This window comes from Xiphias gladius, chromosome 3, assembly GCF_016859285.1.
Source record: "Xiphias gladius isolate SHS-SW01 ecotype Sanya breed wild chromosome 3, ASM1685928v1, whole genome shotgun sequence".
Lineage (NCBI taxonomy): Eukaryota > Metazoa > Chordata > Actinopteri > Istiophoriformes > Xiphiidae > Xiphias > Xiphias gladius.
Window position 1 is genome coordinate 24194821 of NC_053402.1, and position 25329 is coordinate 24220149.

Genomic DNA, 25329 nt, shown 5'->3' on the forward strand with positions numbered 1-25329 from the left:
TCATCATCTTACGACTATGTTCATAAAACAACATACTGTGTCGGGAGTCAGTCTCTACCTGATGATCTACAACGTTTTGCTCGCGTGAGCGCACACCCCTGGCTGAGGAGGGGTGGGGGGTGGGGGGAGGGGGTTGCACATTCAGGAGAGCGGCCTCTTCGTTATGTCCTGCTCTGTCAGGTAATAGTTCAGGTATCCACCCAGAGCACCGACAGCCACCGCTGTCATGTGACTGGAGCAGCCGTCTGAGAGACAAGAAATGACAGAGAGGAAAATGGAAAGAGCGGAGAGAAGCGGATGGAAGGGGAAAAGGAAAAACATGAAAGAAAAATGAACGAAAATACTCAAATCCTTCATGTAAACATGCCGGTAATACAACAGCAAAACACCAAAACAACAGTTGTAAAATACTCCAGTACACCACATTACAAGTCAAAGTTCTGCAATCAAAATCTACATACAGAAAAATTAACAAATAGAGACCCATTCTCACAAGTAAAGGCAGAGATAGTGATGAAAAGAAGAGTTTAATGTCGCTGAGCTGATCTCAGATCACTCGAAGAAGGAAATGAAGGAAAGAAGCAAAACGATGTTACTTCGACTCGTACGAAACCCATCCCACAGCATCGGTGGTCCCTGACTCTTGTCCAACTTTATTATTAATTCATGTTATTTCTGTTCAGTTAGCTAAGACTAATATGGAATTGTGTGTATTGAAGAGACAACGCTTTAATGTCCCTGCTGGATCTGAGACTGTCAGAGCAGACTGCACCAATCAATCAATCAATCAATTTCTTAATCCGTCCAACTTCATTTGTAAAGCAGTTTTCATAGAGGTTAGAGTGCTTTAGAGGGGGCTGACAGTAAGACAAATACTAACTGTAAAACAATTGGAGACGAATTCTGAGCCATCAAGCACTTTGGATTGGCTGCGTTGTTGAAATGATGAAGGTGAAATAATAAAACGGATAAAAACAATAACAAATAGATGAAAGGCAATTAAACAGTTTAAGCAAGAACAATAAGATAAATAAAATTTGAATAATGGCGATAAAACATTCTAATCAAATGTCCGGATAAAGAGCTTTGAAGTTATGCTTAAGGATCTCCACACTGGCAAACTGTAGAGTAATCCCGCAGCTACAGGTCAGTAGCTTCAGTTAATGTTCACATCAAACATCCGAATGAGGAGAGAATGTGATCTCAGTGACTTTGACCGTGGCGGGAATCTGTCATCATCATCGTCAGAATGATAAGATGATGTATCACCATCTTAATGATGCCCAGCAGAGAAATCCTCTGTGATATCTGTCAGTCTCTCACAGAACCTCACACAAATGCCAACTGACCTGGAAGAATCTTCTCCCTCCTCTTCACTCTCCGGTGAGGCTGCAGCTGTTCCAGCAGCTCGTCTCCAATGATCTGAGAGATGATGCTCTCTGAGGGAGGAAAGAGCAGAGAATGTCACCTGTTCATCCATCCATCCATCTCCTGCATCAGGCATCTCAAATGATTGCCTACTTTGGTCCAGGCTGTTGGCGCCTTCCAAGTAAGAAGTAAGTCTACATTTACACCACCTGTTAAAATCCAATATTTGTGGCTCGCGTGGGATGAAATGAACATGGAATCTCAAATTTTTTAGATCTATTATGAGACTAATTTATGGATAAATACAACTGACAGTACGAGAAAAACGGGTATAAATGTTTGACTTGTTTTTTAGATAAAATTAATACAAGATATTGGGCTTGAAAATGAAATTCGACAACCGTGCTTCCTGTAAATGATGAGATAATAATGATTCAGATTCAGAAGCATTTCACTTTTTTTCTTCTTTTACTGGTTTTGATTATGATAATTCTGTTCAAACACTTACTGTCTCTCCCAAAGCAGCCGACTTCCTCATCCTGCAGGCTAAGGATGTGCTGCAGCCAGTCAGCTTTGTAGAAGTCGGAGAAACCGGCCAACCCACAAATCAGGACTGTCGAGACAGAGCAGAGGAACTCAACTCAGTCAGAAACAAATTCATTTTTCTAAACTGTTTGCCATTCTGCTGATTCTCCAACGCCACCTCAGCTTCAGATTAAACCTTAAAATGTTTTTTGTTTTGTTCTAAAAACAAGAAAAAGCTTGCAAGTGCAGATTCCTCTGTTTGAGGAATATTCTAGAAATGAACCTCAATATCTCATAAAAAATATTAATATGCACATTTCTATTGAAGACAACACATTTTTTTTCATTTTTCCAAGTTGTTGCAGTCTAAACTCACAGAGATATAAATCGTTTTTTTCAACTTTTTTGAGAGAGTGGGAGACACTCACTGTTTTCAATGAAGATGTCGACCGTTTGTTCGGTCAGACCGTCCTTGATGATGTCCTGGTTGGTTTTCATCATGTTGGAGCAGAAGATCCTCTGATAGTTTCGCTCGGTAATGTTGGCGCGGGACGCTCGCGTGTCGCCTTTCAGCAGGTTGGTGCAGCCTCTCTGAGAGGAAAACACAAACCAGTCAGGTCCTGACCCGGATCCTCTTGTTTAGTCAGTGGAGTCGAGGTATTGAACACTCAGCAACTTCCTAAAACAGCTGCTCACCGTAGTTTTTAATCAAACGAACGGGAGGAAAAAGTGCATTTGCTGGGGACTACTTTCAGCGGCGGATTAATCCATGTTTGTTGCTGTAGTGAGTATTTGGGGCAGCAGGACGATGTGTGTGGGACTGAGTCAAAGTAAGCAATATGTTTTTCTAAATGCTTTTCAGTGACTGAATCATTTTGGAGGATTTGTTGTACATCTCACCATTTTTCCGATCATGAAGTAGAGCAGCTGGTGGGACAGAGAGTAGTGTGGACAACCGAAACGGGTCATGGTGTCCCGACAGGGCTTGGTGACGATGCAGGGCGTCCCGTTCATCTTCCTGCTCAGAGAGACACACATGAGTTCGACGGGTGAGTTTCCTCACAATGCATTGACATTATTTTTAATAATTTTCTTAATTAGTCTTTTAGTCCGTAATGTCAGGAGACAGAGATGGTCATTCTGTTGACTGTCTGAAATCCAAATCAAAATTTACAATGACGATAAAACAGAAAAGCACCAGCAAATCTTCACGTTTAAGGATCTGGAACCAGCAAATATTTTCCATTTTAATTAGACGTTATTGCTTACGTTGTTGTGAGTTAACTTTCTGTTGATTGACTAATCGAATAATTGTTTCACCTAAACCCTAAAACCTGATGTCTTTTGCAGAGATTATTAACTGAAAATCAAAATATACTTCGGATTAACATTGTTTATTAACTCGAAAAACATGCTGAGGACATGACATAATATTTTTAGCCCTGAGTACGTCTGCAGAGAGTAGGGTAATAACTCAAGGTGACCCAGAAAAGAAAATCAATATTCAAATGTACTCAGAGCTCCTCCTATCACAGCGTTTAGAGAGATTCTGGTGAGTAAATCAAACTGAAACTGTAAAAGCTGGGGGACATAACAGAGTTAAAAGGTGAGGGGGGGCATGTCCCCTCCCCATCCCCAGTGGGAATCACACCACTACTTCAACAAGTCCTCACAGCTCGACAAGAAAACAGGTGATTTGTCAGTCCCTACCGAAATGCCAGGTCAGTTTCTGATCTGCCAGCTCTTCAGTTTACGTCTGCTTAAGATTAGGCAACTAAACTATTTGGTTAAGGTTAGTTAAAGACTGCGGTCACGGACGGGACGTGAACCCGGGTCTGTCGAAGGCCACGTACCTTCTCCGTAAGATTTCTTGTGGTGAAATCGACTAATGCTACAGCGTGTGCGTTCGTACCAGGTTCCCAGCAGCAGGGTCAGACATTTGTCGCTGAGCTGCTCGTCGTAGCACTCGGTGGTCAGGGTGGAGGGGTAGACCAGGCTGGGATCTGTGGAGCTCCACTCCTGAGGAATCAACCAGAAACTCCACGACAGCAGCGGCTCAAACTCTGCACAAAACACAACACGAGTGAGAGCAGGAGGGAACCTGTCACCGTCACCTGAGAGGTGCTCACTTCAAACACATCTTCAGGCCGTGTGCCGGGAGATGTTTGTGAAGAAGGACTTGGCAGACGGCACAGTGCCACAGAGCAGTTTCTGTATCAGCGAAGAGAGTCCTCTTTGTCTCTCACCCCCTCCCTGCTCACTTCTCTTCAGGTGGGGCATCTATTTAGTTATGATTTATTCACCATTATTAACATTTACAGTTCCACTATCATTAAACTGCACGTCTGTTAGCCATGCTAAGCCATCAACCGGTCAAAGGTTTCATTTGTCCGATGCTTTGGTTTGTGACCAAAACCTGCAAAACGGATGACATTCCCATCAGCCTCAGCTGTGCTTTGTCTTTCATTTAAGTTTACAGTCTAATAATTAAAAAACCATAAGATGACATTTACAAATTAAATTTGTCTTTACAGTCGTGAAGTGTCCTACTATCTGTCGAGGGAGTTCACCGCTGTTGTTATTGTAGCGGTCTACCTGTGAGAGCTACCAGAGAGAAAACAGGTGAAAGTGCACGTGCAAATGAAAATCAATAAGCTCATATAAAGCAGAGATAACACCAGTAAAAGAACAAAGCTCGAATATAAAAGTGCAAAACAAAATACTAGGATGATGACACCAGTGAAAGCGCAATTAATCTTGCCAGTTAAATAAAATGAAACAGAGTAAAACACCATAAAATATGTAGGCCATCTTGTTAAAGTGAGTTTCGAGGAGGCCTCTTTCTGTACAGTTTTACCTCTTCAGTCTATAAAAACCATTCAGCTGAGACAATCTGTTTTGGGGTGAATTCATGCCTTTTGAGTAGATTGACTGCTGACGTGACTTTTCCTACTAAAAGTGAAGTTTTGCATCCAGGTCTTTTACTTGTAGGCGGTGTTGACACTTTGGTTCGGTAAATAACTTGTGTACTCCTTCCACCACAGCTGCCGTCATTGCCCCAGGATTTCTGGGAGATGGAGCCTTTCTGCAGTTGTAAACGTCTCACCTCTGAAGTATTTGGGGTCGTTCTGCTGCAGGGCGGCGACAGCCTTGTCAAAGCTTTGATCGAGGCGTTTGACCAGCGCGACGGCGGAGGTTCTCTGAGCCCAGCTGACGGGGTCCGTGTGAGGCCATGTCCGAACTGCCTCCTTCAGTTCAGCTGAGACACACAACAGACAACTCAGAGAAGAATCAGGAGCAAAACGTATTCTTAGCACAAAAAATGTTAGTTTATGTGATGCAAATGGCAGCTGCACACGATTTACTAACTAAACATGTTATTGTTTAGTTATTGACGCTGAGATCATCCAGACAGAAATATCTAAATAACTATCAGAGGCCTTGCCATGAAGTTTTCCACAAACTCTTGGAAAAGATTCCTGTCTCCCAGAGGATGAATCCTGGCCACTTTGATGATCCCCGGGCTTTTCCCCAACGTCTCCGTGAGGTTGACATTTTTGGCTTTTAGCGAAACATCTCGACAACCGTTGGATGAATCCCCGTGAAACATGGTTCAGACATTCATGCTCCCCTCAGGATGAACTGTTCTGACTCCTGTGTGTTTTTTATTAACTTTTCATCCAGCGCCATCATCAGGTCAGAATTTCATTTTGTCCGATACTTTGGTTTATGACGAAATCCCTCCCATCAGCCTCAGCTGTTGGCATGCCGACACCCTAAACTAAGATGGTGGCGCTTTACACCTGCTAATCATCAACAGGTCAGAATCGCCACTGTGCAGCTCGACACTCCGCTGTGTCTAAGTACAGCCTCACAGCAACCAGTACTCTAACTACAGCTGCCAATAAATGCAGTCTGAGATGTCGTAGAGTAGAAGAAGTACAAAGTTGCGTTGAATGGAAATACTCTTGCACCATTTATAAAGGGTTTATAAGCTGCCATTGAGCCTTTTAATAATGGTTAATAAATCATTTACTAAAGCCTCATAGATTAGTTATAAGCCATTAATTAGAACAACTTTTGTGTTGCCAGGTTGTGGAAAATCCTCCTCCAGCTCCACGTTTTTCTTTTTATCTTTTTAATTCTTTGGGGACACGTGTCTAGTGGACTGTTTGACCACTGGTCTTCTGGAAAAGAGCTGTGGGACATCTGGACCAAAATCCATTTAGAAACTGATTATTTACATCTGCGTCAGCAGGAAAACTCTGTATGGATCATTTTTTAACAACAGTAGAGCTGCAACGATTAGTCGATCGACAGAAAATGAACTGCCAACTATTTCGATAATCAAATAATCATCTTAGTCATTTTAAGCATAAAAATCAAAGATTTGCTGTTTCTAGCTTCTCAGACTTGACGATTTGTTGCTTTCCTTTGTCACATGCTAGTAAACTCAGGATCTTTGGGTTTTCGACTGTTGGTCTCTTGGTTCGTGGGAAATTATTTGAACTTTCTACTATTTCCTGGCATTTTATGGAGAAAACAATGAATTGATTAATTGAAAAATGAATCAAATGAATTGACAATGAAAATAATCATTAGTTGCGGCCGTCATTTATAGGTGTTTGGCACGTGTAACTTTTCCTAATGGCTATTTCCTGATGACTTGCTGTCATTTGTAACTGCAGACTTGACGGCTTGGAGGGGAGTGGAAGTGCTAGCAAACCGTTGTGCTGGAGGAGGATTTTCCACAACCTGGCAACCCAAACGTTGTCGTTCTCAGTGGCCTACAGTTGATCTGTAAAGCATCAGGAACCGTCAATGAAGCCACCAATGACTTCCAGCTTCAGACCCCGTATCAGAAAGTGGTAGCGCACGCAGCCTGAGTAAATCTACCTAGTCACTTGCCGACGCAGCTCTTCCCGGACTAATGATGTGAAGGAATGAAATAACTGTCCCACTTTAACTCGAACCCGCCAGTGACAAACAAACAGAAAAGTGCAGCTATTTTCCAGATGTTTCGTGCAGCTGCAGCCTGCGTACCGCGCAGAGGCTGCTCACCCACCCTGCAGCATGAGGAACCCGACCACCCCGTCCAGGTTGATGTGCTCGTGTTGCTGCTCCAGGAAGGATGCTCCCCTGGAGAGGCTGCTCAGGACGTCGTCGATCACCTCCGCCCGCGACCCGGACACTGCGGCAAACAGAGCCAGCACCGCGGCCAGCTGGAGCCTCGCTGCCCGCATGTTCTCACTCGGGTAAGTCCACTCTGGAGGCTCCGGGACAGTTTTCTCCGACAGAAACCGAGAGAGGAGCGGGGAGGACGGGCTGTGTCTCCTCTAACCGGGGGGGGGGGGGCAAGTGATGAGACGGGGGGAGGAAACAGATGTGACGTCAGGGGGGCTGTTATTACCAAATCCAAGCTTAAAATGGTATATGAATATATATACACACACACATATTTAAACTCTTTTATTCTTGGCCAGTGATAGAGAGTACCTTTACTCAGGTGCCTAATTTTGAGGAACTTTTACTTCCACTCCGCAAGGTCAAGTCATAGGGAAAATTGTACTCTTTACTCCTCTATATGTAACTGACTGTATTACTCATTAGTTTTGAGATTTGGATCTTACATTCGAAAACATATGATAAGCTTGTAAAACGCAGTTCAACACACCTTACAGACGAGCCCCTTCCCACAGGTGTCGGATGTGTGTGAGCTGTTGTCAGTTCCACCAAACCGATGGTTTCATTTAAAGTAGCTGCCTCAGGTAAAATGATCTAATGTTGTACAAAGAGCAGAGGTTGGAGGGGATTTATCAGCTGACCCGATAACCAGGAAACCAGCTACAGCCGTGAAATGCTGCTGACACACTGACGTGTCAGTATTAACCATCTAACAGTCTCGTTATATAATAATTCATCAGTCACAATACTTTAGGTGCAATTTGCTGATAATGGTTACGTACTTTCACTCAAGTACAGTTCTGAATGTGAAAGCTTTTAATTGTAGTGGAGTACTTTCACATTGTTGTGTTGGTACTTTTACTTAAGAAAAGATTTTGAGTACTTCTTCCACCACTGTTTCTGGGACGTATGATACTAATATTCGTTGGCCATACATCTTCACACCCCATGATTCAACCTCAAAACGACGTACATCAATTCTTCTTCTTATTCTGTCAAGACCCCGTAAACTTTTCAAGGGAGATCAGGTGAAGTAAAGTAGCCTCCCATTGTTTTAGGAGACCACCTTATTTATTTCCCTGTTGCTTTCTAATATAGACTTTCTACAACAAAATTTACAAACACAAAATAATGACTTTGTGGCCTAATAGCCGCAGTATTTCATCAAGTAATATTTAAATGGGCAATTAAAAAGAATAATTATAAAAAAAAAAGTGGCACAAATGAATATAGTAATCCATCATAGGTCAAAAGGGATTAAAAAAAACATTACATTAAAACAATCAATACCTCATTTAAAAATAAATATACAGAATACTTAAATAAATTATGGAATTTCAAAATGAATTTAAAATTGCAGTTTTTGAAGATAAATATTCTTAATTCAGTTTGTAAAATCAGTTATTTATTTCTCTGAAGTTATGCCAAGAAAATAAGTTACTATGGAAATAAACAGGAAACACTGTGTGTGTGTGTGTGTGTGTGTGTGTGTGTGTGTGTGTGTGTGTGTGTGTGTGTGTGTGTGTGTGTGTGTGTGTGTGTGTGTGTGTTTTTTCCTAATGAAGGGAAGGATGAGACAGCTTTTGGATTTCATCAGAGGTCTGTGTTTTTTAATAAACATGATTTTGAAAGTTCATTTGAACAAAACACTTATAAATCAAGGAAACTAAGTAAAATGCCACGGGAGGGATAGAAATTGAACAGAGACACATAGCACAGCACAAAAAAGTAGTAGTTAGAATTATGTATTGTCTGTAATCTCATTTTTAAAATGATAATAACAGCTTCTTGTTACTAATATCACTAATACTGTACAGTATGTTCATAAAACAATGAGAGAAAACAGAATGAATTTGATAAACAATGAAGTTGCAGACATCAAACCAAAATTTCTTAGAATAAGTTCAGAAAAAAATGATAAAATTAAGCCACAAAAAGAACAATGTGTGATCTATATCAACATCAGATAATGTGAGAAGTCTTCAGATGGATGATAATGCACCTTTCTGAATAAGATTTATTTACAGTACACTTTTTAGATAACTTCACACCATTTACCTGGATATTTCAAAAGCTAAAAGCTTTAGGAATTAAAAATCCAGTTTGACTCACGAAACAGTGCTGATATGAATTTGACCTTATCGGGTTTGTCTGTTTTTTTTTTTTCCCACACAGCTTTGGTCTGAATTGAATACATTTGCATTAATGGAAAGGTTACAACATTCTAAATTAGATAGGAAGTTGAAACCACCTAAAGTGAAAAATTATTTTCATAAAATAACCTTTATGTTGATGTGTGACCCAAAAATTGAAGAAGTGCCTCCTTGTCACAGGTTGAATATGACAAATTCATCCATCAAAGTGAGTGATTTGCCCCTTTGAACATCTCACGTTTGTACACATGTTGTAGGATTGTTGGCTTCCAGCAAGGCTGGATTACCAACTGGGTAAGGTGGGCGACCGCCCCGGGGCCCCAGTGGCCCCAGAGGCCCCAGATGCCCCAGGTTCACCCCATATGATTTGGGTCAACAGAATTCGATTAATTGTGGATTTATTCTAAACGTTTACCACTCCAAGTACAATATCAACTATGACGGGTCCTTCCTCTGTCTTGGACCCTGTGTCAAAATCTAGTTTTAAGACCTGAACTTTTTAGTTTATATTCGCATTACACTTGAGAAGCTGGAATTTTTCCTTTTAAAAAAATTTAATTGGTTAATCGATTATCAGAACGGTTGTCGTTCATTTTCTTTCAATCAACTAATTGGTTAATCAGCTAATAATTTCAGCTCCAGAGTACTGCCTGGCTCCTGGGTGCCTGGTGAAACAGTGAAACTGGCACGTACAGTGGGGGCCCAACGACAAATCTTTGCCCCGGGGCCCCTTTAGAAGGTTAATGCAGCCATGAGTTAGGTGAACCTAATAAGTGTATCAGTAGGGACGATTCTCTTTCCCCTGTTGGACCTGAACGCATCATAAAGCCTGCGGTCCCTTTAAGCCTGAAGCTCCTCCCCCTTCGCTGAGCCACGTCATCACGAATTACAAACAAACATGGCGCCGCTTGACACCGGTACCGCTCGCCTGACGGTTTTTGCGCTAATTGCGGCGCTGTTAGCTGTATTCTCCGTAACGGGAACTAACGCGCCATGGCCGGTTGTGTGTCTGACGGTTATAACCGTGCTGGTGTCGCTGTGGTGGCGGAGGTTGCGGCAGAGGGACGGTGTGACCGAGCGGCGGGTGTGCGTGCTGGTGCTGGGGGACATCGGTCGCAGTCCTCGGATGCAGTATCACGCCTTGTCCCTCAGCAAACATGGATATACTGTCACTTTTGTCGGGTATTTAGGTGAGACTGCCGCACACAACAGAATGTTTCCCTCATACCGAGGTGTCCGTTAGCTCCCGAGGCTGCTCATGAGTCGAGATAAGACAAAATGAACTTCACCGTTTACGGTGTCGAAGCGGCAAAAAACTTCAAAACGAACTGATTTCAGACACATTAGAATGCTGCATGCCCCGCGAGCATCACCGTGAGTACAGAAAGAAACGCAAGAAACAATAACACCGGTACTGTTTCCAAAATGTGTCGGACTCATACACACACCGGAACTGAAAAGGTACAGAAACAACAGGTGAACCCGAAACTGGACGCGATGACAAACGATCTAGATAAAAATCCCAATGATGGTCAATCACGCTGGAAAACGCGTGAGTTGCTACAGGACGGAGCCAAGGATCTGCGTCGTGTGTCCGGTGCGTTACTGATCAGTTATAGCGTCATACACCACCTGCTGTGTAGCGAGATGGGGAAATGCATGTAAAACCTGTACACCACATAGTTTAATTTAAAAAAACCAAAAAAACAGTCATTTTGACGATACTGTCTGCAATGATGAAAGACCGCCACCAGAAAAAACAGTTGCTTTCTTCCTGTACTTTGTTTTTTATTGCAATTCATTAGTAATTCACACGATAATAATGCAAAATTTCAGCAGTCCAATACACGGCAGAAGTAGAAAAAGTGGCCATCTAGATCCTTTTAACGTGCATCTCTGTCACCTATAAACTACCAGGCACTTTCTGTCATCATCTGCACGTCGTCGTTCAGGTCAGGCAGCACAAGCATATAAGACATTATTGATGTAGAAGTCCTCATCTGGTGGGCTGAGAAAGTGGTGGGTGTTTTCTCTGAAATGTTTTTTTTTCTTTTTCTCTTTTCATTTCAGACACCAAACCTCATCAAGACGTGCTGCGAGAGGAGAAAATCCGGATGGTCCCCATAGCGGAGGTGAAAGGTGTTGGAGGTAACTGGCACCAACTTAGCAGGGATGTGTGTTTGATGTGTTTGGCACTCTGTCTTTCTGGAACTGGTTTCCGTGGATTATTCTGCAGTTTTCACAAGGTGCCGTGTGGCTTTTTTTCAGTGGGACCAAAAGCGCTCACATATGCGACGAAGGTGATCATGCAGTGTCTGCAGCTTCTTTACGTGCTGCTGAGGATGGAGCTGCAGTCTCAAATTCTAATGCAGGTTTGTTACATCCCGATGTCTGGAGTCAAGATTAAAGTTGAAAACCTGTGCTGAACATTATGTTTCTATGTGAACGCACCTGCCAATGGATCCAAACTGGGAACTATAAAAGCCCCATACCGGTGTTTTTGTGTTTTCTTCTGTCAGGATAAAAACCTTAAACACTGTGGTAGGCCTTTGAAAAAAAAAAAAAAAATCCCAGCATGGATCTTTAAAGCAGCTCAGACTGTGATGGAAATGATTTCTTTAGTGCATTTTTTCCTTCCGCTGTCCCTGCAAAAATATTTATTCTTTCAACCAGTCACACTCTAAATTTATTAGTCAGTCAAGAGAAAAATAATCGAAACATCAATCACTGATCTTTTCTCATTTTCATACCTTTTAAATGATTTATCTTTGGTGTTTTTAGACTGTTGGTCAGAATAAATTTGCAGTTTGACGACTTCACTTTGGGCTCTGGGGAAGGTGGGTTATTCTTTGTAAACATTTGATAGACTATATGATGAATCCAAAATAATGATCAATATAAAAAAAATGGATAATGACTAGTTGTAGCCCTGTTACTCATTATTCTGTCTGGTTTTAAAATCTACTATGCCCAGGTTCAGAGTCTAAAGAGGAGACCTTTTCTTGACTGGCTTCTAGACTTTTCACTTCCACTTTAATCAGTTTTACAGTACTGTACATACGGCTTTTATAAATGGAACATAATCCACTCAGTTGGATTCCTTGCAGACATCTCTCTCTGTTAATGTTAGTGATTCCGTTCGTATCCCAGAATCCCCCCGGCCTGCCCGGTATTGCCGTGGCCTGGTTCGTGTGCGTCCTGCGTGGCAGCAGGTTCATCGTCGACTGGCACAACTACGGCTACACCATCATGGCCCTGAGTCACGGCCAGAGACACCCAGTGGTCCGACTGGCGAAGTGGTCAGTACGGTTTACGGAACTTTTTGGAGTTTATTAATAGCGACTACACAAGTCAGCGTTGTCTGTGGTGGCTCATATTTTTTATGGCTGTTATGTTGTGTTATCTCGTGTTGTGTAATTCCTGGGTTTGTAATGTGTTTATCAGGCCCAATAGTGACGCAGTTTGGATCTTTGTTTTTTTTTTCTTGTCGTCTTCCAGGTACGAGCACTTCTTCGGCCCTCTGGCGACTCACAACCTGTGTGTTACCAACGCGATGAAGGACGACTTGCAGAAAAACTGGGGCATCAAGTATGATTTGTTTTGTTTAGCTGTTGCTGGAGCCTCATCAGTAATGAAGCTAGAAATGTCAAATTTTTCTAATAGAAAAATCATTAACCTTCGTTCTCTAGGAACCATAAATATCTCTTGCAAATGTCATGGCTTACGCTAAACTTTCTTTATTCCATAATGGCCTTGCAAAAAAAAGGAAACTCAATATGTGGACGGACGCTTGTTTCCCTTCATTGAAATCAAGCGAACAGGCAAACTCTGATAAATACAGAGTAGTTACTTAAAAGTAGCATCATCATTTTAACAAAGGTTTAACATTGCTTGGATTAATCCCATACTATCCTCCAACTAATATGTTTTTCTTCATCCAAAGTAGGACAAACTGATATGTAATAATACCCGTCACCTTGATCTCCCATCAGACATAACATCTCAAAGCACACAGTGTTGGATCATAGTCACAAAAATATTTATTTCTTGTAATGGGCAGATTACAGTGGTGATAATAATAAAACTTTATTCATATAGGACATTTAATACAGAAAGATGCAAAACATTGTGCTTCACAAAGGTGAAAAAACACATAGTAAAATAGATTCAAGAAATAGGAACATTACAAACAGCAGGAAAAAAAGACAAATCAAAGAGAGAACAAATATAATTAACAGTAATTAAATGATAATTAATACAGTGGTTGAGGTTAAAATACAGTAAAAGTTTCTGGGTAAAAGCAAGCAGAGCACCTTGATCTGTTGACATGCAGCGCTGCAGGGATTCAGTGACCATTAGATTCAGTGCAAAAATGAGGGAACGAGCTGGTCCACAGAAGGCAACGTTCTTCATTACCTGCACTTTATAGATGCTCTTATACAAATACTGACACAGATTCTGTTTAGCTGACATTGCACGGACATTGTTGTGTGTTTGACCTTCACAGGGCGACGACTCTGTACGACAGACCCGCCTCCATCTTCAGAGAGGCTCCACTGAAGCTGCAGCACGAGCTCTTCATGAGACTGGCCAACACCTATCCTCAGTTCCAGCACGGAGGGTGAGAGGTTCACGAACAGATACAAAACACCACAAAACCATTTCATATCTCTCTGTGAAAGTCTCGTCGAGGTGTTTTGTTAGGTAAACATCTCACTTACAGGTTACCCTTTAAAAGAAGCAGCCTGTACAAAACATCCTTACAAAAACAGGTTATTTTGACAAGCCCTGTTTAAAGCCCCAGAGCTTATTGAGCTTATCGTAGACATCATTACAATCAGCTGTCGCAACAAGCTGGTACAGAGTAACTACTGTATGTGACGTTGAAGTAAATTCAGGGGAAAGGTCAGATTGTCAGCTGGCTGAGGTACTACACCCCTTTACCGACCTGTTGTGTGTTTTCAGGTCGGAGGATGTGGAGGTGGAGCGGACGATCTTCTCGGCTCGCGATCTCGCCGACAACTCGGTGACCTTGGGGACGGAGCGACCGGCGCTGCTGCTCAGCAGCACCAGCTGGACGGGTCAGAGGAAGTGATGACGCTCATTAAGATGACTTACTGACTAAACCTGAACCTGGATCTGCATTTTCTATATCATTGTCCTGATAAGTTCAGGTTTAGTTCTGGTGTTTTTTCCTTGTATAAGATTATTTTTAACTGTAGATTATAAATTATGAGATCTTAACACTGACATCCTCGATTTGAAGTTTTAGTAACTGGACAATATGACCGGAGGACCTGTGGCATTCACTGAGCTGGCAGTTTATCAGGAACCCCTACTTAAGACTAGCAGTCCCGCAATAAATCCTTCTTCATGAAGGTTCTAATGTTCAGTTTTTATTGAAACTGTGTTAGAGAGGTGTTGATTCAACTGTCTCTGTGGTGCTGTTTACCTGCCTTGCATCATGTTGACAGGTATTCCAATTCATTTGTCCACCCCCGTTCAAATCAATGGGGGCGGGCTAAACAGCAGCACAACCTGCAGCCTCCAGAACGATCACACAGTTGAATCAACAGCTCTGTAACACAGTTTCAGCAAAAACTGAACTTTAGGACCCTCATGGAGGAGGACTGTTTTAGCTAGGTGTACCTAATAAACTGACAAGCGAGTGTATGTGTTTGTCTGCAGTTCCAAATTAATGCACCAGTAAATGTGAAGATAGCAACATAAGGCTCATAAAGGGCTTTGAAAAACAGTTAAATAGCAACACGGTCAGCAGGCGTTGTGCTCTGACAGTGAAGGACCACCAGCAGCAGAGTGACGTTCACACCGTTCATTTTCTACGGAGCATGAGCGGCTCGATTCGCAATGCACTGTGGGAATCCAGGCGGCCCAAAATGCGATGGGTCAGAAGTTGTAAATGTTCAACGTAATGCAAATGAGGGCGAAATATGCTGAAACAGTTTTGTCTGGGTGGGTCAGAGAGTCTTTACTAGTGCCTTATTTACTAAAGATGCAACAATTAATCGATTATTTGATCAGCAAAAAATTAGTCAGCAACTTCTTTGACAACCGATTAATGGTCTTAGTCATTTTTCAGCTTCTCTGATGTCAGGATTGGACATTTTCCTCTGTCATATATGAACTGAAGATTTCTGGGTTGGCTGAATTGAACCTCGGGCTGTGGGGAATTCTAACTGGCATTTTCACAAGTTTTTTCTGATATTTTTCTGATTAATTGAGCGTGAAAATAATTGTTAGTTGCAGCCATAGACTTTACCTGCTGTGGATAAATATCAGTAACTTCAAAGCAGAGAAGTTTATTGTTGTAGTTTCTGGGATCCCTGTTTTGATCGTCCCTCTCCTCCAGGAAACACACAAAGTCACATAAATTGTAGGAGAAGATCGTAAATTTTAGACAATTTTTGCTAACGAGCAAGTTACTCACTGGCCCCTGGCTGTTGGCCGCCCTCTGCCTTGGGGTTTGTTTGCGGGGTTTGTTTGTCTTCTCTGTTAGCCTCCGTTACAGTCTGGGAACGTACAACTTGTCAGGTGTCTCTCTACACATCGTGACCTCAGACTGGTCCAACACCGTCTGTACTTCACTGTTTATAATGAGCCACTTTACCTTTCTCTCCACAGAGGATGAAGATTTCTCCATCCTGCTGAAGGCCCTTGAAGGTACGACTGGCTACCCTGCTAAACCGTATGCTACCTATAGCTACTATTGTTATTCTCATTTCATCAGTTCTCACCCCGGTTTGTTCTCCACAGAGTACGAAGGTTTCATTAAAGAAGGAGCTTCGTTACCACCTTTAGTCTGTGCGATCACAGGTAAACTGCTCTGCTGCCTCACTCTCTGTCCAAATGTCTGATATCAAAGCGGTTTCAGTTTGTTATTGAGTGTATTTGTGTGTGTGTGTGTGTGTGTGTGCGCAGGTAAAGGCCCTCAGAAAGAGCACTACAGGAAGCTGATAGACTCTCTGCATTTAGAACATGTGAAGATCTGCACTCCCTGGCTGGAGGCAGAAGACTATCCTGTTTTATTAGGTGAGACTGATACAAACACTACATCCTTTACTTACTGTGTTTGTGTTTAGCCCCTTTCCAACATGCACCTTTTAATGCTAATCTGAAGACGGTATAACGTGTTGGTCTCGTGGTTGAATAAGCGTCAGAGTCTCGGTCTGACGAGGTCGAAACTGGGAACAACCTAAAGGCCGCAGCAGGACTGGGTTAAGTACGGAGAGATTAAATGCTCATCTCCTTCGCCCTATCGAGAGACGCCTAATGCATTTATCACTTTTATCTCTAGATTATCATCTTATGCACAAATGTGTAATAAACCGCGAAACACCATGAATGAATCACTTGAGGAGATTCTTTTCATATCAGATCAGCCTGTAAAAATGAGATTCTCTTCAGGCAAAAAAATATATCCCTTAGCAACCGCCATAATTATCATTATCACAAAACTCATCTGTATTTCAATTTTCGTTTATGCCACCTGCATGAGAGTATGGATATCCAACAGAACGCTTCACATGATGTACAGCATGTAAGCAAATGACAATCAAACCAGTCCCAACGTAACGTCTTTCTGGTCTTTGCTTGTGCATTGTCGCACGTTTAAAAAAAAAAAAGAAGAAATTCTTTATCTAACATATGATAAAAAATATATAATATAACATATGAATGTAAAATTATTAGTTGGTGACTAGCGATTGCTCTCAAGGCTTCAAGGGCAAAGTAAGCGCAGGACAGACTGAACAACATCCTGTAATAAGACACATTCAGATTCAAAAATAAGATAACAACAGGATGTAGCTTGAATTTCCAAAGATTTACAACGTGTATGGTGTTCACACACCTGCCTCGAAATGCAGAGAACTCCTTGTTTCACTTTTATTTTCACCTCAGAATGTCCTTTAAAAAAAAAAAAAGAAACTCGCTGCTTGAAACACCACTTGAACCTTTTCAGTCAGACTCACGAGTGTAAGTTCTGTCCTCCAGGCTCAGCCGACCTGGGCGTGTGTCTCCACAAGTCGTCCAGCGGTCTGGACCTGCCCATGAAGGTGGTGGACATGTTCGGCTGCTGTCTGCCCGTCTGTGCCATCCACTTTGACTGGTGAGCACCGTTCGGGGAGGAGGGGGCTCGGTTAGATTTTACGCGTCCAAATGCGCACAGACTTAAACTGACCTACCCAGACCTGACCTGAGCCAGGTGCAGCCACACTGATTTGTTCTGTCTGTCTGGTTTGGTTTTGCAGTGTTTAGTTGATGTTGTTTGGTCCAATTATTGCTCATCTGGAAGCATCTAGAGAAAATAATGAAACGGGAAATGGACCGGTATTTTTGTGGCCCAATTTTCAGGAAAAGCCTCCTCAAGATTGGGGAGAAATCTATTTTCTTCAGGATTTCAAGAGTTATTTTAATTTACCTGGGTCATCTTTTTTTATATTTGAAATCATGTACTACAGTGCCCCCATTCCATAGTTCCACGGAGTCCCTGGGCAGAAATCATTTATTTATTTAGTTAGTTTTGAACAGTCTGAGTATTTAGGAAATTACAAATCCATTTCAGAATTGTCGTCATGCATTTAGCCAAAAGAATCAAGATATTTATTGGTGACATTTATATTCTTAGTAAATTATGAATTAAATGAGACATAACAAGTCAAAAATGAACGGACAGTGACAGATCAGCGGGGCTGCAGACAAAAGGTTTTCAGGTCAAATTCTCCCAAACGATGAGATTGGAATTCCTCGCTGACCCGCTAGGAACAAACTGATCTTTCAATTAATCGGTAAACCTGAAACGTGTATGTATATCTCTATCTAGTCTCACTCAGCGGTCTTTTCTCCTCAGTTTACATGAGCTGGTGAAACACGAGGAGAACGGGCTGATCTTCAGAGACTCTCGGGAGCTTGCCGAGCAGCTGGAGGTGAGAGGTCACAGCTTCACTCTGCCGGTTTTAATGTCATTGTTATAGTCCCTGAGAGACCATCAGTCTTTGATGACAGAAGAAAGAACTCCCCTGCCTGAATATCAGACATAGTAATCGTTTGTAAAGGGCATCTGTTGAGTTTTGCACCTTCCTTTGATCATTTCACGCCTTTTTTGACCCACAGAGTCTCTGCGTTCACTTTTTTAAGCTTCTTCTAAATGACTGATGTGGATTTGTGCGTTTTCAGTCTCTCCTGTCAGAGTTTCCCAGTTCAGAAGGCCGACTGGGTTTGTTCAGGAGGAACCTCCGCACCAGCAGAGGGCAGCGCTGGGATGACAACTGGGACCAGAACGTCCTGCCCCTCATCACCGCCCCGAGATAAACACCAGGTTCGGTTTTATAGGCACCAGTAGCAGAAGTTCCAGACGAGGATACGTGAAACTCTCTGCCTTGACTTCATTCTTGGCAGTGAACTGTTCAGTTCAGGCCTGTGTTTGAGTACTTTTGAACGGGGCCGTGAAGCACAGGGAAGTCGTGTTAGAATATCTGGAACAACTTTTCTTTGATGCCTCATAGTGATAAAGATAAATCCAGTGGGTTTTTTCTACTTCGGAGCACTTGAATGTATAAAAGAAACTCTGATACGATGTACATTTGTAAATAAAATCTTTATTGCGCTGCACTCGTCACCTGTACAGCTTGATCATTTCTATGGAGGAGAGTCGGTTGTAGGGAAACACGTGGCTGACGGGTCCTGTGATCACGTGATGGCTGATTCCTGCGTTTTCTGTCGAAACAAACACAATCGGTCAATTCAGTGACGCTGGAAAACAGTTTCCAGCAAGCAAATGGTAGTAATAAGTCACAGGTAAATTCACAATAGGTCAGGCTGGAAAGAAGTGAACAGAACGTAACTTAACTGTGCATGATGTTGGCCAAGCTGGCAGGTCATTAAAATGCACCCAGACACCACAATAAACGCTAAATGGTGACAAATTCTGCTTTTTATTCCACAGGTAAGATGTATGAGAGCAGCGAACCCTAAATGTGTCCTGCTAAAGCCCTGTACTGTATGTCACAGTCATTAGCCACATCAGGCTGTGGTTACTCAGAGCAGCTGGTTTTAGGAGAATAACAATATCCCACAGTTAGACTTCAAATTAGTCTTTCCACTCTGACAGATCTTTGTGCAGCGAGACCCAGCGAAAGCTCCTCTCGTGTCTCTTACCCAGCTGCTGCTTAAAGCCGCTGTACGTCTCCGGGTTTCTTATGGTGGAGCAGATGAGGACGTCAGGGGAAGAACTCCTCAGGATCTTGGACAGCAGCTCCACCAGACTTCCCACGACGTCGGGGTCGTACACCACATCTGGAACACAGGGATTTAACATCTGGATGGTTTCATCATTAGCACTGTGGAAGAAGGCAGGAGGTCGTCTACAGGTTCTCTGCTCGACACCTGGTCCTGCACAAACGGGTTCAACTAAACTAACAGGAGACTGATGAACATGTCAGCGCCCATGTACTCGCTCTGCAGTCAACTCTGGATATTCATGCTTCCCAGGGCTGGAATCAACATTGTGTCTGCTGGGACAAGGCTCTCAAACTTTTTTTTAAAGGACTGGTTCACACTTTTTCAATAAAAACTAAAATCACAAGCAAAGTTGTACAGAGTTATTGGTCACTGTGGTTATTCCTCCTGTCCATACTGGACACAGAGAGATCACTTCAAGCGGTTCCAATTTAAGAGATGGAAAAATGAAACAAATCCACAGTCCTCGTTCTTTGGTAAACGCATTCCCGCGTTCCCTCTTTCTGTTACTCTCCCTCCACTGCAGCTCAGCACAGAAACACAGTCTGTGGAGGCACAGACGAAGTTTGGAAAACATCCACTCAGACTTGAGTCTCGTATGAATTTTAGAATGATTTAAGATAAACTCGAACACAATGTGAACCTGATCTTTAGGACCCTCAACATGTAGAAATCGTTTAGAGCATGTGTTGTTAAATACAGCCTGCAGCTCTGCAAAATCAAGACATTGTCTATTTATTTCACATTTAACAAGCTTTAACACTTCAGCACTCACACCTGTCACCATTCTTTCTAAAGCCATATCTGTTTAGGTTTGTTTTGGGGGGGGGGTTCTTGTCCCGTGTGCAAGGAGAAACCTGTTGTTCTCCAGAAATACAATTTTAAGCAACATTACTCTACACGATACTCTGCTGTGTGTGCAAGCAGCCACTCCAGAAGAGAACAACCTGAGTAGTAAGTTTTAGTTTGAGACACTTGTTCTAAAGTCAGTGTACAAGTTTTACTGACCGGATGACAGGTCAGGGGACAGGTCAGGGGACAGGTCAGGGGGGTCTAAAATCATTAAGACTCGTACTCTTGGGAAGAAGAAGAATATTCAAATCCAAGTCTCGTGGCGATCAGGTCAGTATTTGTTGAGACATCTCACGCGGTATCGCAGAGACCAGCCAATGCTGCTACTTTATCCTTACACTCTGCCACTGATGATTGGACGTGGCTGGTTATCCTGTAATCCACTGTGTCGCTGGGTAGTGACCCAGACAGCTCATTTTCCTCCTGGCAGATGATAAGACTGAACCCTGACCTGCAGCGATGACGGCGTCGGCCCCGATCTGTCTGAACTGCTCCTCCGTCGCTGCCGTCCAGTCCAGCTCCTCCACACTGACCCTGGGAGACTTCTGCTCAGTCAGCCCGTTCAGCTGGACGTTGGCTCTCAGTTTCTGCAGGACGCTGGGGTGACAGTCGCTGAAGACAAACCTGTCGGGGCTGCAGGAGCGACAGATGGTGATACCGGTCAACCCCACGCCGCTGCCCAGCTCCAGAACCGTCCTGCAGACAGGAGGAGGAGAGAGAGGGAAAATCCCGCGTTTAATGTGGATCCAGGATCCACGATCCCCATTAAAGTTAAAGAACACAGTCTTATGAAAGAGAAATCCGAGTCTGGGGGGGGGTCTGGTGCGTTTTCGCTGTGTTAAAGTAACATTTTCTGTCCAAACCAAAGCCCGGGCATGAGATGACTTGTGCAATTTGTTTTTCATCTTACAGAGAGTTAGATGAGAAGATCGATACCTCTCATGTCAGTACGGTAAATATGAAACCACAGCCAGGAGACAATTAGCTTAGCATAAAGCCAGCAAACAGGGAGACAGCTGGCCTGGCTCTGTCCAAAGGCACAAAATGCACCAACAGCACCTCTAAAGCTCCCTGGTGAATGTCTTATATCCTCTTTGTTTAATCTGTACCAAAAAAAAACAATGTAAAAACAGCCATTTCTGGATTTACAGGGTTTATGTATTTCGGCCGGGGTGTGCTGACTCTGGAATTTCCTGACAACTCGTCCATTTTTACAGTTTTTTTTCTATGGATTGAACAAACCAGATATAACATGTTAATCACTGAGCTCACGAGGTGCTGGCAGGCGGATTTTTTTTACCTTTGGACTGAGCCAGGCCAGCTGTTTCCCGCTGCTTCCTGTCTTTATGCTAAGCTAAGCTAACCAGCTGCTCGCTCTCGCTTCACAATTAGCTAACAGACACGAGAGTGGCGTCGATCCTCAAAACGAGCACATGTCGGACTATTCCTTTAACGCCGGGGGTGGTGATACCTGCCGCTGAAGGCCTGCTGGTGATCCAGAGCCCACTCGGCCAGGTAGAGGGCGGCCTCCCAGGTCACCAGACCAGTGGTTCCCTCCGAGATCAGAGCAACGTTTTCCGACAGGCTGACAGCATCACCGCAGGGCTGCAGGACATCAACCAAGATGTTACTGACAAGAGTGGGGTGTACTTGTATGGTTTTAGATTGTGCTAATGGCATCAGAGGAAGACGTGTGTACTACAGTTCTTATGTGTTCTGCACCAGGAGGAAAAGATGTGACTTATTTTGGCGTCACTGCCAAATAAGTCCATGAATACGTTGCAGAGGGTGGTGAGACCTTCCAGGGGCCGTCTCACCATCCTCTGCGACTTTTTTTCAGTACAAGTCTGATGATATCCTATACTTTTCAGACCCAAACCAACAATGAATGTCTCCTAAGTGTGTGTGAATCCAAACCCTGATATATCTTACTCCTCTGTGCCAGATGTGGATTAATCCGCCCCTGAAAATAGTCCCCAACAAATGCTTTATATATTTCAATTCTAAACCTATTTTAAAATGTAACTGTATATTATTTTAAAAATTTACGTCTCCAGTAGGAACCAATGGGCTCGGAGCTGAGAGCCACAGACGCAGGAGGGAAGTCAGAAAGTGGGTTTGTTGATAAAAACACAAATACAGAATATTTCCCGCCTTTGAGAGACTTGATGAGAGCTCCGCTCTTTGAGAAAACACATCTCTGTGACTCAACAACTTTTCATTTTCAGGCAGCTAAAAAGCGAATGAGACAAAGAGCCTGGTTGTGATGCAGCGAGCGGCGCGCGTTTGGTACCAGTAGGTAGCTCTTGTAGCACTCAGTCGTGTCTTCGGCTCCCACCACCTCAGCCAGGGCGTCGTACAGCTCGTCCAGGGGATCGCAGCCTCCAGCCTCCTGCTGTGGAGAGACGACACGCGTTACTCGGAAGAGGCGGGACTTTGGCGGCGCTGCTGCCGTGACTGGTGAAGGCCTCCCAGCACTGAAATATCTATCAGATGGGTTGCTATGAGACGTTGGGATGGGAATAACCTGGAAATAAGCGTTGATAGAGTGTTGCTAAAAACTTTGTATTGAATTATTCAGAGACAGACTGGAGGACCACCAACCCGCCTGATGAGCTCGGAGAGGAACAGCCTCCTGTATCTGACCGACGGCGGAAACCTTCTGCACAGCGAGTGAAGACACGTCTGAAAACAACACGACAGACCCACGACCGTCAGCTTTACTGAAAACTGAGGACTGTTTCCTCATCGCTGCACGCAGGAACACTTGCCTGTTTCAGGATATCCGAAATGAATTCTGACGATTTGTTGCTCTGGAGGTCATTTTCTAGAAACTGTAAGAAGCAGAAAATGATCAGTCGGAAATAAGGAAGTGGTTGTGATTCTCCTGAACACACTCACTTCTCTCTCGTGTCTACTGGCTGCTATAGAAGCTCAGTATACACAGGATGTAGAGAAAATAGAGAGAGAAGTCACAAATTTCACATTTTTCTAAGTGTTATGGATTTAATCTCGCTGGACCAGGGCTCTTCTGGCCCTTCCTAAGTCCCGGCTCTGGTAAAAGGAGACCGGGCCTAAAGGTCTGAGACTTGGAGAATCAGCAACTTCTGTTAAAACACTTCTTAAAACTTATCTTTTTAAAAAGGCCTTTCTTTAACCGGTAGCATGGTTTTTGTTTCTTTTTTGGCGACTGTTGTTTCTATTATCTTATATCTGGAGGATTTGACTCAACTTTTTATTTTATTTCATTGGAAATGTTTCATTTTACTGCCTAATTACTCGTTCTTACTGTTTCAGTCGTTAAAAACCATGTAAAGCAATGTGTAACTTAGCTTTGAAAGTGCTGTATAAATGAAGTTTATCATCATGTTTATTATTTTTATTATTATTATCAGCATTTTTATATTAATCTTAGAATCAAAATGACTTCAAGAAGAATGTATTTTATTTTTTTCATTTATTCAGAACATCAGTGAAGACCGGTATCGACTTTAATACCTTTTTAGTCTTTAGCGTCTCTCCCTTGTATTTGAACATACACATATTGGTTTCGTACGTAACAAACAAAACCTTTGAAAAACTGAACTCGACCTTTTTTGGATGAACGTTCAAACCTCTCTCGTTTAAAACTTGAACCTTGGGTCACCTGGAATTTCCACAGTTTGATTGCAAACGTAAGAAAAAATGTCCCCGATGTCAGGGCCACGGCAGGAGCTGCAGGTCTGTCTGAAAACTGGGATTATTTGTATTGATTCCGAGCGGTCCGGTGGATGGGACGTGTCCCGGATTGTCCGGAGGAGTCCACTGATGTTGTGAGATAACATCAGTCTTATTCCGTTAGTGAGCGTATCTTCCGCGGAGCTTAGCAGCTCGAACAGACACATTTTTGAATGGAGTTTGGCGCGACTTTCTCTCTACACAGGATGTCATACTCACAGTCCAGGGAAATGAAGCCAGGCGACTCATGGAGAAAAAGAACAGCTGGAAATCTTTTAAAATATCCGTCTTTTTGACTCTAATCTCGTCTGAGGGCCCCTGCTCTGAATGCCCCATCTTCGGCGTGCGTTTGTTTACTTCCGCCTTACCCACAATCCACCGCGATCCACTCTCGCTAGAGCTACTGGGTAGTGTAGTAACCAACAAACATTTGTATCTGTGTAAAACATACAGAGAAGATTCAAAGCAGTAGTAACATGAGAAGAACTGGAAGAAATATACATAAATAAACAAAAAAGGGTATAAATGATTTCTCAGAATAAAATGTATGGATAAATCAAGATGCACGATTTAAGGTAAGTATTGAAAACGTTGGAGTTACCTTTAAACACCTACACTCACAATGAAATACTAATACTAATACACTAATACTAATAAAAGACATGAAGTGCTTTAAGGCTTTTAAAATCTTTATAAAAATTAAAGACAATTGCAATGTTTTAATCATGTTGTTTTTTTTTTTTATGGGCACACACAAATATCTGCTTTTATTGTCCAGCACTCTCTGTCCTTGTGGTTGCATATTGTAGCCTTGAAGGGTCTGATGCTAATAACCTGTCAAGAATATTTATTTTTAGTCTCTCAGAGGTTTTCATCCCGCGCTTTTCTTGCAGAGTCACTGCAGGAGGAGATAAATGTCTTTACAGTTGGGCCAACTCCTCATTCACCCACAACTCTGAGAGTAGCAGCAGCACACACAGACACACACACACACACACACACACACAGACAACATTTACTGGTGAGTGAGAAGCAGATTATTATTATTATGTTATGATGTGTTTCTGTTTTTGTTCTACAGAATTGTGTGGGCGGCACTAGTGTGAAACTATACAGCTTCAGAGTAAAGTGCCAAAAATAACGGAACAAATAAATAGGTTTGAAAACGAAATGCATACTATACAAGTAGGGGATCAAACAGTTATAGGAGCCTAAATAAACCGAGACATAACCAAAGGCCAGACAACAGCAAATCCTGTCTGACAGCTGCAAC

The 25329-nt window shown here is 42.8% G+C and overlaps 3 protein-coding genes across 8 annotated transcripts; 1 reads left to right on the top strand and 2 right to left on the bottom strand.

Annotated features, from left to right (window-relative positions):
* Window positions 1–141: 141 nt before the first annotated feature.
* Window positions 142–7136, bottom strand: c3h16orf89 (chromosome 3 C16orf89 homolog). Its single transcript, XM_040123918.1, has 8 exons — window positions 6959–7136; window positions 5000–5152; window positions 3806–3956; window positions 2794–2911; window positions 2322–2484; window positions 1877–1981; window positions 1350–1439; window positions 142–245 (listed from the first exon to the last, which is right to left on the bottom strand). The coding sequence occupies exons 1-8, from the start codon at window positions 7134–7136 to the stop codon at window positions 142–144; spliced, it is 1062 nt and encodes a 353-aa protein (XP_039979852.1).
* A 2937-nt stretch (window positions 7137–10073) lies between these two features.
* Window positions 10074–19466, top strand: alg1 (ALG1 chitobiosyldiphosphodolichol beta-mannosyltransferase). 4 transcript variants are annotated; one of them, XM_040115644.1, is made up of 14 exons: window positions 10074–10420; window positions 11301–11378; window positions 11499–11602; window positions 12381–12529; window positions 12729–12818; window positions 13738–13851; window positions 14196–14311; window positions 15873–15911; window positions 16005–16064; window positions 16170–16280; window positions 17244–17358; window positions 18100–18175; window positions 18426–18567; window positions 19360–19466. In XM_040115644.1, the coding sequence occupies exons 1-13, from the start codon at window positions 10129–10131 to the stop codon at window positions 18558–18560; spliced, it is 1479 nt and encodes a 492-aa protein (XP_039971578.1). In that variant the 5' UTR covers window positions 10074–10128; the 3' UTR covers window positions 18561–18567; window positions 19360–19466. The 4 variants fall into 4 exon arrangements, with proteins under 4 accessions (XP_039971578.1, XP_039971568.1, XP_039971587.1 ...); XM_040115662.1 differs by lacking the exons at window positions 10074–10420; window positions 19360–19466 and adding exons at window positions 10790–10827; window positions 11148–11182 and having other exon boundaries at window positions 18426–18860; XM_040115634.1 differs by lacking the exon at window positions 19360–19466 and having other exon boundaries at window positions 10075–10420; window positions 18426–18860.
* eef2kmt (eukaryotic elongation factor 2 lysine methyltransferase) lies at window positions 18834–24466 on the bottom strand. Of its 3 annotated transcripts, none has more exons than XM_040115681.1 (8): window positions 24276–24466; window positions 23111–23173; window positions 22944–23024; window positions 22633–22731; window positions 21811–21944; window positions 20791–21035; window positions 19407–19544; window positions 18834–18965 (listed from the first exon to the last, which is right to left on the bottom strand). In XM_040115681.1, the coding sequence occupies exons 1-8, from the start codon at window positions 24390–24392 to the stop codon at window positions 18865–18867; spliced, it is 978 nt and encodes a 325-aa protein (XP_039971615.1). In that variant the 5' UTR covers window positions 24393–24466; the 3' UTR covers window positions 18834–18864. The 3 variants fall into 3 exon arrangements, with proteins under 3 accessions (XP_039971615.1, XP_039971608.1, XP_039971623.1); XM_040115674.1 differs by having other exon boundaries at window positions 22633–22734; window positions 24276–24464; XM_040115689.1 differs by lacking the exon at window positions 19407–19544 and having other exon boundaries at window positions 22633–22734; window positions 24276–24465.
* Between the last annotated feature and the right edge of the window lie 863 nt (window positions 24467–25329).

What these genes read in the sequence shown, in the direction of transcription:
- c3h16orf89 (XM_040123918.1), bottom strand. Translation starts at nt 7,136, where the DNA reads ATGCGGGCAGCGAGGCTCCAGCTGGCCGCGGTGCTGGCTCTGTTTGCC. An exon ending in ACCCTGCTGCTGGGAACCTG is followed by an intron (nt 2,912 to 3,805) that starts GTACGAACGCAC and finishes CTCTCTGAGCAG; the next exon opens with GAAGATGAACGGGACGCCCT. An exon ending in CGACATCTTCATTGAAAACA is followed by an intron (nt 1,982 to 2,321) that starts GTGAGTGTCTCC and finishes CTGTCTCGACAG; the next exon opens with TCCTGATTTGTGGGTTGGCC.
- alg1 (XM_040115644.1), top strand. Translation starts at nt 10,129, where the DNA reads ATGGCGCCGCTTGACACCGGTACCGCTCGCCTGACGGTTTTTGCGCTA. An exon ending in CCTCAGTTCCAGCACGGAGG is followed by an intron (nt 13,852 to 14,195) that starts GTGAGAGGTTCA and finishes GTGTGTTTTCAG; the next exon opens with GTCGGAGGATGTGGAGGTGG. An exon ending in AGCTTGCCGAGCAGCTGGAG is followed by an intron (nt 18,176 to 18,425) that starts GTGAGAGGTCAC and finishes GTGCGTTTTCAG; the next exon opens with TCTCTCCTGTCAGAGTTTCC.
- eef2kmt (XM_040115674.1), bottom strand. Translation starts at nt 24,392, where the DNA reads ATGGGGCATTCAGAGCAGGGGCCCTCAGACGAGATTAGAGTCAAAAAG. An exon ending in TGGCTTCATTTCCCTGGACT is followed by an intron (nt 23,174 to 24,275) that starts GTGAGTATGACA and finishes TGCTTCTTACAG; the next exon opens with TTTCTAGAAAATGACCTCCA. An exon ending in CGGCTTTAAGCAGCAGCTGG is followed by an intron (nt 18,966 to 19,406) that starts GTAAGAGACACG and finishes TTGTTTCGACAG; the next exon opens with AAAACGCAGGAATCAGCCAT.